We start from the raw sequence: 10,782 nt of genomic DNA on the forward strand, positions 1-10,782 counted from the left end.
ACTCAAAAGCATGAAATGAAGCTGGGAAAGGCTGTTCCGTAACTATGATCACAGGGCCACTCTTCCTTATGACAAACACGGATTTTGGAACTGATTAAAGAATCCTCTAAAACTCAGGATAAAGGAAAATATCTTATTTACTAAGACTATTACTAAGGTAGTCTACAGCCCAAGTATATCTAATAGCCAATGTTACCTTTTTTTTATAAAGTGAAGCCAAAGTATTAGGTTTCCAGGCAAACCTTAGAGCACCTTTCATTACATAATGGAGATTACAAAAGGGCAGGAGAGAGACTTTTTTACATGGACATGTAGTGATAGGACAAGAGACAATGGTTTTAAACTGAGAGAGAGCAGGCTTAGACAAGATATTAGGCAGAAATTCTTCACATTCAAAGTGCTGAGACTCTGCAATGGGTTGCCCAGAGAAATATGATCTATGCATGAAGTGTCCAAGGCCAGGGGCTTTGAGCAGTTTGGTCTAATGAAAGGTGTCCCTGACCCTGGCAGGGGGTTGGAACTGGGTGATCCTCAAGGTCTCTTCCAACACAAACAATTCTATGTATTGAAACACAATAAACTGATATATATGTATATTGATAGATAGTCTTCAAAAATAAATAAATGCTGAAAGAAATAACTTGCTTAAAAAAAAAATCAATTTGAGAAAATAAGCATATTCCTCATGCCTATGAAGTAAATGGGAGTACTGAATTATTTTTAAAACACTGGTTAGAATAAATAAATCTATTACTATTTTTTTTTAAACCCCCACTGTTATTTCCATTTAGAATACCTTAAATTGACACCGTTTCACAATAGTAAGTGGAAAATATGTTATTAAGTACCAGTAAATCCATGGTTTTCTCATTCAATTCTGTTGTATCATCCTTCAGGAATCTTGGAATAGTGGAAAAGACAGAACTTTGATTTTGAACTTGTTTTAAAAGACCAGCTTTTAAAGACAACAGTGATCGGAAGTACCAAGATCTCCCTTTACACTAAAAGAAATAACAGTAACAGAAAACATATTATCAGTTTCTACTAAGACAGACACTTTCTAAACGAGTCAAGGAAATTGGTTACTGATGTTAAAAAGCTTCAGTTCAAAAGTCCCAGACAGACATTGAGAACAGGTCAGAAATCATCTGTTGCACAGAAAAAAACTACTATTAGACCATGCTTCAGGGAAACAGAATTCTTTCACACCAGACAACTTTAGTTTACTTCATAGTGAAAGAATCTGCTCTCTTGGTGCCTGAAAAAGCCCTAGAAATTTTCTAGTATGTAGGGTTTTTCTGCATTTCTACTATTAACATATCTCTTTAAATCTTCAAATCCTTGCTTACTGTTCTAGTTTATGCAGGAATACCATGATAACTCACTCCTCCAAAAATCAGAAGAGAAACTTAATTAGAAGAAAAGCTGCATTCTATCAGCAAATGCAAATATTCTGAAGCAAGTATCTGTAATATCCTACATAGTCAGCAACAGCTGTAACCTCTTCCTTCCATGGCTTTCCTTCTCCCAGACTTAGCTCCACTCAGAGCTGACAGAAAATTAAACAAATGCTTTAACTATGTTTTAATTACCACCCTTGAGTGAAGACCTAGTGGATAAATGCATGCAGTACCATAGGGACTAAGTCATAGAGGATTTACAGAATTCTTTGTGTATCGTTCTGAAAGAGTGAGTTGATGAGAGTAGCATAATGCCTGTCAACGTCCCCAGTCAACTCTACAGATACAAAACCCTGTTTATTTACAGATCCAGAAAAATAATACAGTGACAGTTCAAACTGTCCACTTACTATACTTTACTGAAGTATCACCCAGACACCAAAGGAATAAAATTTCAAGAAATCTGTATTCACTGTTTGCAGATCAATATGGTTACTTAAACAACTTCATAATACAAAGGTACTCGGTCTAGAATTTACACCTTTTCATGAAAATGAAATTTGAACCTACAAAATAGTTCATAACCCTACCTTGAAGTTCAGCAAATTCCGACGGATGTTTTCAAGCTGTTGGGTTGAATCAAGCAAGAGGGATCTCATAAATCCTGATGGTGAAAAGTTGTTAGGAAATCTTAGCAGTGTTATCATGTATCCATCAGAGACAATGAGGAAGGGTAGTCTTGAATGTGAAGCAACAGAGAATCTCTGTCTCATGAGGTCACGTTCAGAATCTGAAGAACCAAGAGACTGGCTGGAATCTTGACAACAAGAGTGGTGCTGTCTAAAATAGAAATACATCAAAAATTAAGAAGAAACTATCATATGTAATAATAATGAAAAGAATAATTTTAGAACATGCAATCTACTATCCAAATCCTAAGGAAGTGTCTAGCAGGATGAGCACCCTGGATAACACTATTTATACTTGCAAAAGTATTTTGCTACAACAGCAACTTCTTTTAATTTAAATAAATTAAAACTAGCTTTCAGTACCCATTTGTTGGGAAGGTAGAATTAGAAAGAAATTATAAATATGACTTTGTAGCTAGAAAGGCTAAGGAAGAAATACAAATGATAGCACAGTTTGAATAATTCAAAGAAACTGGGCTAGTATGCCAGAACACATTCTTTCCTGCAATAAAACTAAGCTGAGACCCCTCATCCCAGCCTTATAAGGAAAAGTCTGAAGGACCCTGAGATAACTAAAAATATGCAAAAATAGCGATTTCTATAGGTTGTACACAAATGTTACTATATTAGTATACTTAGAAAGATTGGTTAGTAAAGGAATAGAATATTCAAAGGTATAAGTTATATAAGTAGTAGTATAAAAGAGCTCGGTCTCTCTTTTTCCGGCTCTCTCACTTCTGTTATGTTCTGTAACTCTCTTTCGTAGAAATCTTAAGACTTAAACTCATGTATTCGTATCTTACCCTCTTTTGTATTGCTCTCCCTGAGCCCGCCTTGAGCTCTCTCTGTTGGCTCATAGTAGGCTCTCTCTCTCTCTCTCTACCCCACGCCCTGAAATAAACTTCTAACACCTAACTCGATTATAGAGGTCTTTGCCGTGTCTCTGACCGTCCCCAGAAAGCGTCTCCTACACCCATTTATTATTTCATCATTAATAACTGTATTTTTTCATAATTAGATGCTACATTTCTATATCATGTTTTCTCATCTAGCTCTTATTTGGTATGACTAATGCTTGAAGATAAAATTTAAAGGGTTAGGCTATGGAAGCCATATATAAAAGACAAAAATCCCTTGAAAATCTGTATCTTATGATTTCAGCATCAGTTCAGATATTCAACAGAAAAATTTTATAATCATACAATACCTCTCTTCCAAAAGTGTCTTTCTTATACAGAAATCCCTCCTTATTGAGTTTCAGAAAACTGTGTTATAGATGTATTCTAATATTAGCCACATAACACATTGTTTGTGTTTATTCTAAAAAAACTGGCTGCATATTTTAATATATCATCATGATTCATGCATTCTAATACATTTTAGCTTCTGATTTTTCAAACAGATAATGGTAAGAAGGTAGTATATTGCTTTGAATGTCTTCAAAAGCTGTTATATTTACACACTATCTCATTTAAGTCATGCAAAGTTAATAAGATTTAGAAAAAAAAAGTCTGGATTCTATTTTGTTTTCTCTATTTAGATTGTATCACTTTCAGTTTATGCTGAAGTCTGTTATCAAAAATCCTTCTACTCTCTCATGCACCTAGCAGCATAATATCAGACTTTAGACCTGGAAAATCCCAAAACAACATTTTAAAAACTAATTACTTTCTGTCCATGCAAATATGTTATTTACAGTATCTTACATCAGGTTCCATACACAATATTAAGCAATGAACAAAGAAATAGCATTGGATTAAAATAAACTTGCACTTTCAGAACTTTTCTAAGTTCTTGTATTATAAAAACATGCTAATTTTTACTGATAAATTCAAACGCTTTTAGGAAAACAAATCACTCTATGTATACTTACATTGTCAGAATGTCAATTTTCATCACGACAAATGCATTATAAGAAATAGAAGAGAACTATGAATGAGAAACAGATATTGGAAAGACACATGAAAAGCAAACGAGTGAATTTGAAAGATAACATTTATGCAAAATTATAATAAATATGACAGAAAGTAAGGTAAGACCACAAGACAGAAATGCATAAACCTTTTTAAGCCCTTTTACCTGTATGTTATTAGTGGATGAAATGGAATAAACTGTGCTGGTCCAAATTCTACAGAGCATCCAGAAGCAATTAAGGTCAGCAATTCCCCCATACATGTCAATAAAACCAAACATCCACGTTTTAACATGCAAGCCAAGAAAAGGCTATCAGGAGTCCAACTCATATCGCCAACCCAGTAAGATCTAAATTGGGCAGGTAAAAAAATATTTTTTCTTGTCAAACTTCTGCATCAGTGGGTTAGGATCGTTATAAAATAAACAAACAAACCACAACACAAAACCAAAAGATCCACAATAGCAGCAGAAATAGCACCAATTACTGACCTGATGAACCTGGATGGGGTCATGTTATTCTTGCTACTACAACCTTTAAGGCTACCCAAAACAGTTACAAAATTCAATGTGTTTAAAAACAAAACCTGAGTTGCCTAGAAAGAAAAAACACAAGCATCATAAATGTTTTTATCAAAATGTCATTACTGTAAAAGAAAGTTTACTGCTAACTTACACGTTATATCTGGTGAACTGGTAACATTATACATGGAAGTAACATTGCATTTCAGTATTTATTACTATTTGAACATTTATTGAATTCTACCTGTTGTTCCACACCTGTAATTCAATATTCTTTTTAATGGAACTTCTTCTAAAACACTCAATATAAGTTCACTCTTTTTTAGTCTTTCTGGTAATTAACAACTTGAGCTTTGAAGAACTGCATCATCCAAACCCAGTACATCAAAAACACTGGCCCATATTCCCTGTCATCATTAGCATTATAAAGTACACTAAAATTTGACCTCTGAGATATTAATAGGAATAACATGAAGTGGGAACTTCATCTGTTAGGCTGAGGCTTGACTAAGAATCACACAGAATTTTTGCAGGTACAATACAGTAACTGAAATTAATTTATTTTTTATTACAGCTTAGAAATGACAGAGGATCTTACACCAACTTCTAGGTGAACACCACACATAAACAATTATGAGTTATAGCAAAAGCTATGGATGTATCCATTACATTTATTCATGTAAATATAATTTCATATCCCCTTATGAGTGCTGACAAATCATCTTAAAATTGTGTTTTTAAATCTTTGTTACCACTTCATTAAAGCAGAACTGTTAGCTTAAATGATGCACTGTCATACATACCTTTGGATCAGTTTGATTTACAGCTACTGCAAGCAGAAGTCCATCTCTTGCAAAAGCACATAGCAGAGCTCCTCTTGACTTCACAGACACACACTGAGGAACCATATTAACAAGAGAACAAGTCTGCTGTACCCACTGGATCTGGTATGGCAAAGAACTGAACACCAACCAAAAGACAACAAAACCAAGTGGTTACTCCATTTTGTAGAATCAGATTATTCCTATATAGTAAAACACCATGCAAGACAAAAGCATATAAAACACAAGCTATTAAAAAAAAACCCTGTTTTTCTTCAAATGCCTTAAAAAATAAAAATATTTTGTACTTAAACAAGTTTAAAAACTATGTCTGAGCACTAAGAATTATTTTTATGGGATTTATAAGTTTAGATCATACAAACATATACAAATACATACAATGATCAATGACATATTAATTGAGGCACTTGCATTCTAGCCAGAACACCTTCCTCAGACCTTGTAACACCGTCTACCACAGGAATACTCAGAATTTCAACAGTACTTGGCTTTGAACAAAAAGTTTGTGGATAACCATTATTGGAAGGATTCAGTGACATGTTCAATTATGATTCCAGTAACCTGATCTAGCAGAATGATCTAGTGCCCATGGCAGGGAGGTTGGGCTACATGACCTTCACATGTCCCTTTCAATCCAAACCACTGTCATCCTAAAAAGATTCAAAACATGATAGAAAACACAAGAAATATTCTGTCTTGAAGTATGCCATCTAACTGACAGGAAAAAACCCCACATTTATATGAAAAAATTAATTAAACAACAGCAAGCAATGAAACTAAGCATGATCTAGCATAAGAAAATACGAGGAAGATGTCTGAGAAATGTAGCTACAATTCCAGGCTGCAATTGCTATAGTGTGGATAGCAAGCCAGCTAGATACACACATACATATGCATTTCTGCACTGGGTATATTATGCTCTATTTTTTACATAGTACCAGAAAGGAATTACCATGCCACTGATAAACTGAAGGTTAGGTAAAGGAGGACATCATTACTTATCAAAAGGACATATAACAAAAGCGGTTGTACCACATCATGTGCTGGGCAAAATTTTAGCAACCTATTCAAATAACACCTGCAGAGGGCATATCCATTTAAATTCATAGATATGTGTGTCACCCAGGAAAAAGAATGGACTATCCATGTGCTCCAGATTATTACTCAACTGCATTTTTAGGTGGTTGTATCAGTATAACTATTTCAGTACTTGGTCCCAACATAGATAAAGAAATCATAGATAAACAACTTCCACATAAATCAAAACAAATGAAAAGGGCAACAGAAAACCAATATAATATGCAAATACACAAAATAAAGAAGAGGAAGAGGTAGCCAGGGCATTCATGGCTGCACAGTACAAGAAATATAAGAAAATGTAAGACATATAAGCAACGTAAGAAAAACCAAGAAAAGTACATTCTATCATCATCGTGCAAAAAAAACTAACTAAAATACATGTGTGTGCCAACAGGCTCATGTATACATAGCTATCCACAGAGAATGATAAATACACCCAGTTGTATCTAGGTGTAAGCTAATAATGAAGTATGGAATATGTAAATAAATGCTGTTGTACTAGACACATTTTACAAGGGACACGTAAAGGGGAGAATAACGGCTTTAAAATGACAGAAAGCATACTATAAACATCCAAATGTAAACATAAGTAGGTGCTTATAACCATAGGAACATCCATGGAAATGTGTTCAGTTGCATCTCTGAATTCCAGCTCTAAAAAACAACTAAAACATTCCTGATGCTGTTGTAACTTCAGGTGTCTTTGAACTTACCTAACATTTTTAAAGGTATTTTCATGCCATCGAAGAATCAAAAATGTAAGCATCAAACACTCGCCAGAGTAAAATACAAAAGAACACAAACAGCAATCGCCCAGTACCTGTAAAAAAAGAGAAAATTATCAAAACCCCAAAAAGCTTGTCCCACACAAATTTCTCTTTAATTACCTATATATTTAGATCAATAGCTATTACAATTCAGATTAAATAACAGAATGTTGTCATTCAGAAACGTAAAGGCTGGCAAAAATATAAGTGGGGCAGAAACTCAGATCTGATCCAGTATGGCTATTCTTATGTTAACATCAAATGCAATATGAACCAAATTATTAAGACTATGCAAAATGCCAAAGAGGCAGACATTGCTTTGAAAATTCACTGTAGCTTTTGTGGCTCTAATTTAAGTAAGAAATAAAATGATTGCTTTAAGGTTTATTTTTTACCTCATTTTGTATGAAAGCAGCATCCATTCCAATTTCTTTTTCTTCAGTAGAAGGCAATACGACTGATTCATCAGATAAAATTTGTGTCCAGTGTCCAGGAGAGTTTTTATCAGAGGCTGTATTTTCATATTCTGAGCTCTCCCACAAAAAGACACATGCTGTAGGAGTAATTAACAGTACCTTTCTGCCATCTCCAGATACATACAAGGACAACCTCATTGAACACTCTGGAGAAACAAAAAACCAAAAAAAACACAACAATGTGCCAGGATAACTTCTGTTCCTTTGTTAGACATAAAAATAATAGAAAAAGGAAATTTCTAATCTATAACAAGAAATGCAAGCTGCTGTGTTAAGTATCTTTAATTTCCAGCTTCATCACTGACAGCAGACCTTGGGCAGCAGTAAAGTCAGATGGATGTTCACCTCTATGCATCCTATGAATTATCTCTCCCACAAAACTATTAGAGATGTTTTTCCTGAGATTACCTAAGTGCTCTAGTATGGATTACTTTTAGCTCCTAAATATACTACTGATCTTCCCTGAAATGACAGAATTTCTTGCACAACACTTAAGTTTAGAAGCTGGTATCAATGATGCTATCCAATATAAGACAATATTTGATACTTAAGTTCCCAAATATGTGACTGTATTTTATTCTTTCCAGCTAGCATTTGTCATAAAAGCCCACTTAGACAATAAGCTTCAAATTATACATATACTGTTTACATCAAATGTATGTCTGCCCTATTTCATAACCTAGTCAGGAATGTTTTACAGTAAAAAATTAACCATTAAAAACTACACTTACAGTATCTGAAACTGAACTATTTGCACAGGATTACTAAATGAAAAACCTGTACCACTCAAATGACATTTGCGAAAGTTTACCTAGCATACAAATGATACAAATGCAAAACGATGGGAGAATACAGTTTTTATTCACTTAATAACTTTTAAAGAAAGGAAAACAACTTTCCCTTTATTCCATTTTTTCACAGGATGAATTGAAAAAACCTACCTTGTGCTGCTGCTACTACTTTCTTGGACTCTTCGATGGCTGGTACAATTTTCAAGCAGTCCTGATCTTTATTCCAAAGAAAGAGCTCTCCTGTTGTAAGTATTCCTGCCAACCAAGCAGCTGTGTTCATTGGGGGAGAGAAGTTTTGAAGGGTATTACTGTGAAGTACTTAAAATTGCTTCTCTTCCATCTTAGCCACATTTTTAACTGAATTGGCAGAGCCTTTAGATATCTGCCTTTCCAGACTGTTACAAATACAAACAAAATAACCTGAGCTTATAATGCATAAGGTATTATACTTAACCATTTCCTGACGTTGTTAAGACAACCACATTTTTCAACAATGACTGCAGCGAAGGGATTTTCTTCTTCGTCTTCCCTGACACCAGGTTAATTTCATTTATATGTTTACCATCTAGAAGAAAAACAGCTTCTTTTTCCTATTGAAAGAATAAAAGAGCATTTAATTTTTCAAGATATTGTTTTCTACCCAGGCCTACAGAATAATGCAGAGATAAAAAATGCTAGGGGAAAAATAACTTTAAAAAATACAATAAGGCAGCAATTACCATATTAATTTAATTCTTTGGCATATTTGCTTTACAGTACATTACATGTAGCATGGACTTACAGTTATGATGAATATGATTCACAAGTTTCAAAATACCAAACTGAGATTACAGTCATTATTAAAAAGTTATTCAATGTACCTCTGTTAAACTACCTCCTAAAATTGACAAAAATTGGACTTTAACTATCTATTGTGGTGTTTAATTTAGTGAGATATTTGCCAGTGACTTCAACAGAAAAAAAAAAAAAAAAAGAAGAAGAAGAATCAGCCCCAAATTGCTACATAGTTCAATTAAAATCATTGAACAAAAAAATTTAGTGCGATTTTATCAAAGTGTAAGAAAGTATGTCTTTCAAGAGATGCACGATGAAACAGGGGAAAAAGAATCATTCACATTTCAATGTACTGTAAAAAAGGTTATGAAAAACTAGAACCATCAACACAACGATCTATCTATGGTGTGGGTCCTTCGCGGTCGGAAAAAAAAATAGCTCTGCAATGTTTCTCTGAGAAATTTTTAATCTCCAGCTCATATCAGTAAGATAGAAGTCATTTATTTTATAACTCTTAAGGTCACTCAGAGTACATCCTGAGGTTGTTTTTACACCCCCCTAAAACAAATAGAAGTGCAAAGTATTATGCAATTAAAACTCAGTTTATTACACTTACCTGTCCAACCCACGATACGCGAGGCCACGGTTTTCTCTGCTTGATACATGTAGAGATGAGCACATCTAGCTTAATCTCCATTCCTACTAAGCCTCTAGGTAACCATTATACAGAAAAACAAACAGTGGCTTTCTCACACATTTATAGAGAAACTGAAAAAAGAAAAAAATAAATAGACCATAAATTTTTGTTAGCTGGGGGTAGGTGCAGAGGAGAGGAATTCAGACGCAAAGTCCTGACTATCTCCAGCAGCTTCCTGCTAAACACACAGAGGACTGATGCTTACCCGTACTTCCAAACTGTATTTTCCTCCGGGCAGCACACGGTAGATGTGCTGCTGAACGGTGCAGATCACGCTCGCTCAGAACGAGTTGAGAGAGGAAAGGTGGAAGTACATTGCTGAGAACTCCAAAAATGCACAAGACCAGGAAAACGTCCTGCAGCCTCGTCCGGCGGAAGACCAGGAACCCCAGGGCAGGGGCGCCGGCCTGGCGCGGGGCCAGCCGCTCACCCCAGTGCGGGGAGCGAGGGGCGGCACAGGCTTCCCCCGCCGCCGCCGGCGCCACCCGCGGCAACCCGCGCTGTCTGCGCCCGGCTCAAGGCGGAGATGGCCCCCGGGGCGGACTCCTCCCCCGGGGCAAGAGCAGCGGAAGGGGCTGCGCGCCCAGACCGCTGCTCGCTCGGCGGAGTCGGGGCGCTGAGGGAGCCGAGCCCAGCACCGCCCCCCCCGCGCCGCCGCAGCCGCCGGGCCGGCGCAGAGCGCAGCCGCAGCCCCGCCCCACGGCTCCCGGCCTTGAGGGCGGATCTTCCTGTGCGGGCCCGGGCGGGCTCGGAGCGCGGTCTCCGAGCATGAGGGCTTCGCGAGCCGGGTGGTGGCAGTCTCGCTCGCCGCCCAGAAAGCCGCGTGCATCTTG

The 10,782-nt window shown here is 36.4% G+C and overlaps 1 protein-coding gene across 4 annotated transcripts in view; it reads right to left on the reverse strand.

Moving 5' to 3' along the window:
* The window catches only part of CPLANE1 (ciliogenesis and planar polarity effector 1), a 57,855-nt gene extending 47,278 nt beyond the window's left edge, over positions 1-10,577 (reverse strand). For all 4 annotated transcript variants that reach the window (XM_015653608.3, XM_015653607.3, XM_015653610.3 and 1 more), the window contains exons 1-11: positions 10,155-10,577; positions 9,869-10,020; positions 8,933-9,068; positions 8,629-8,748; positions 7,607-7,833; positions 7,158-7,264; positions 5,326-5,482; positions 4,493-4,596; positions 4,169-4,351; positions 1,991-2,240; positions 849-1,001 (exon numbers count right to left, since the gene is read on the reverse strand). In XM_015653608.3, the coding sequence (XP_015509094.1) occupies positions 849-1,001; positions 1,991-2,240; positions 4,169-4,351; positions 4,493-4,596; positions 5,326-5,482; positions 7,158-7,264; positions 7,607-7,833; positions 8,629-8,748; positions 8,933-9,068; positions 9,869-9,949 (1,518 nt within the window). In that variant the 5' untranslated portion in view covers positions 9,950-10,020; positions 10,155-10,577. The remainder of the gene's footprint in view (positions 1-848; positions 1,002-1,990; positions 2,241-4,168; positions 4,352-4,492; positions 4,597-5,325; positions 5,483-7,157; positions 7,265-7,606; positions 7,834-8,628; positions 8,749-8,932; positions 9,069-9,868; positions 10,021-10,154) is intronic.
* Positions 10,578-10,782: the final 205 nt, after the last annotated feature.

Source organism: Parus major, chromosome Z (assembly GCF_001522545.3).
Source record: "Parus major isolate Abel chromosome Z, Parus_major1.1, whole genome shotgun sequence".
NCBI classification, from domain to species: domain Eukaryota; kingdom Metazoa; phylum Chordata; class Aves; order Passeriformes; family Paridae; genus Parus; species Parus major.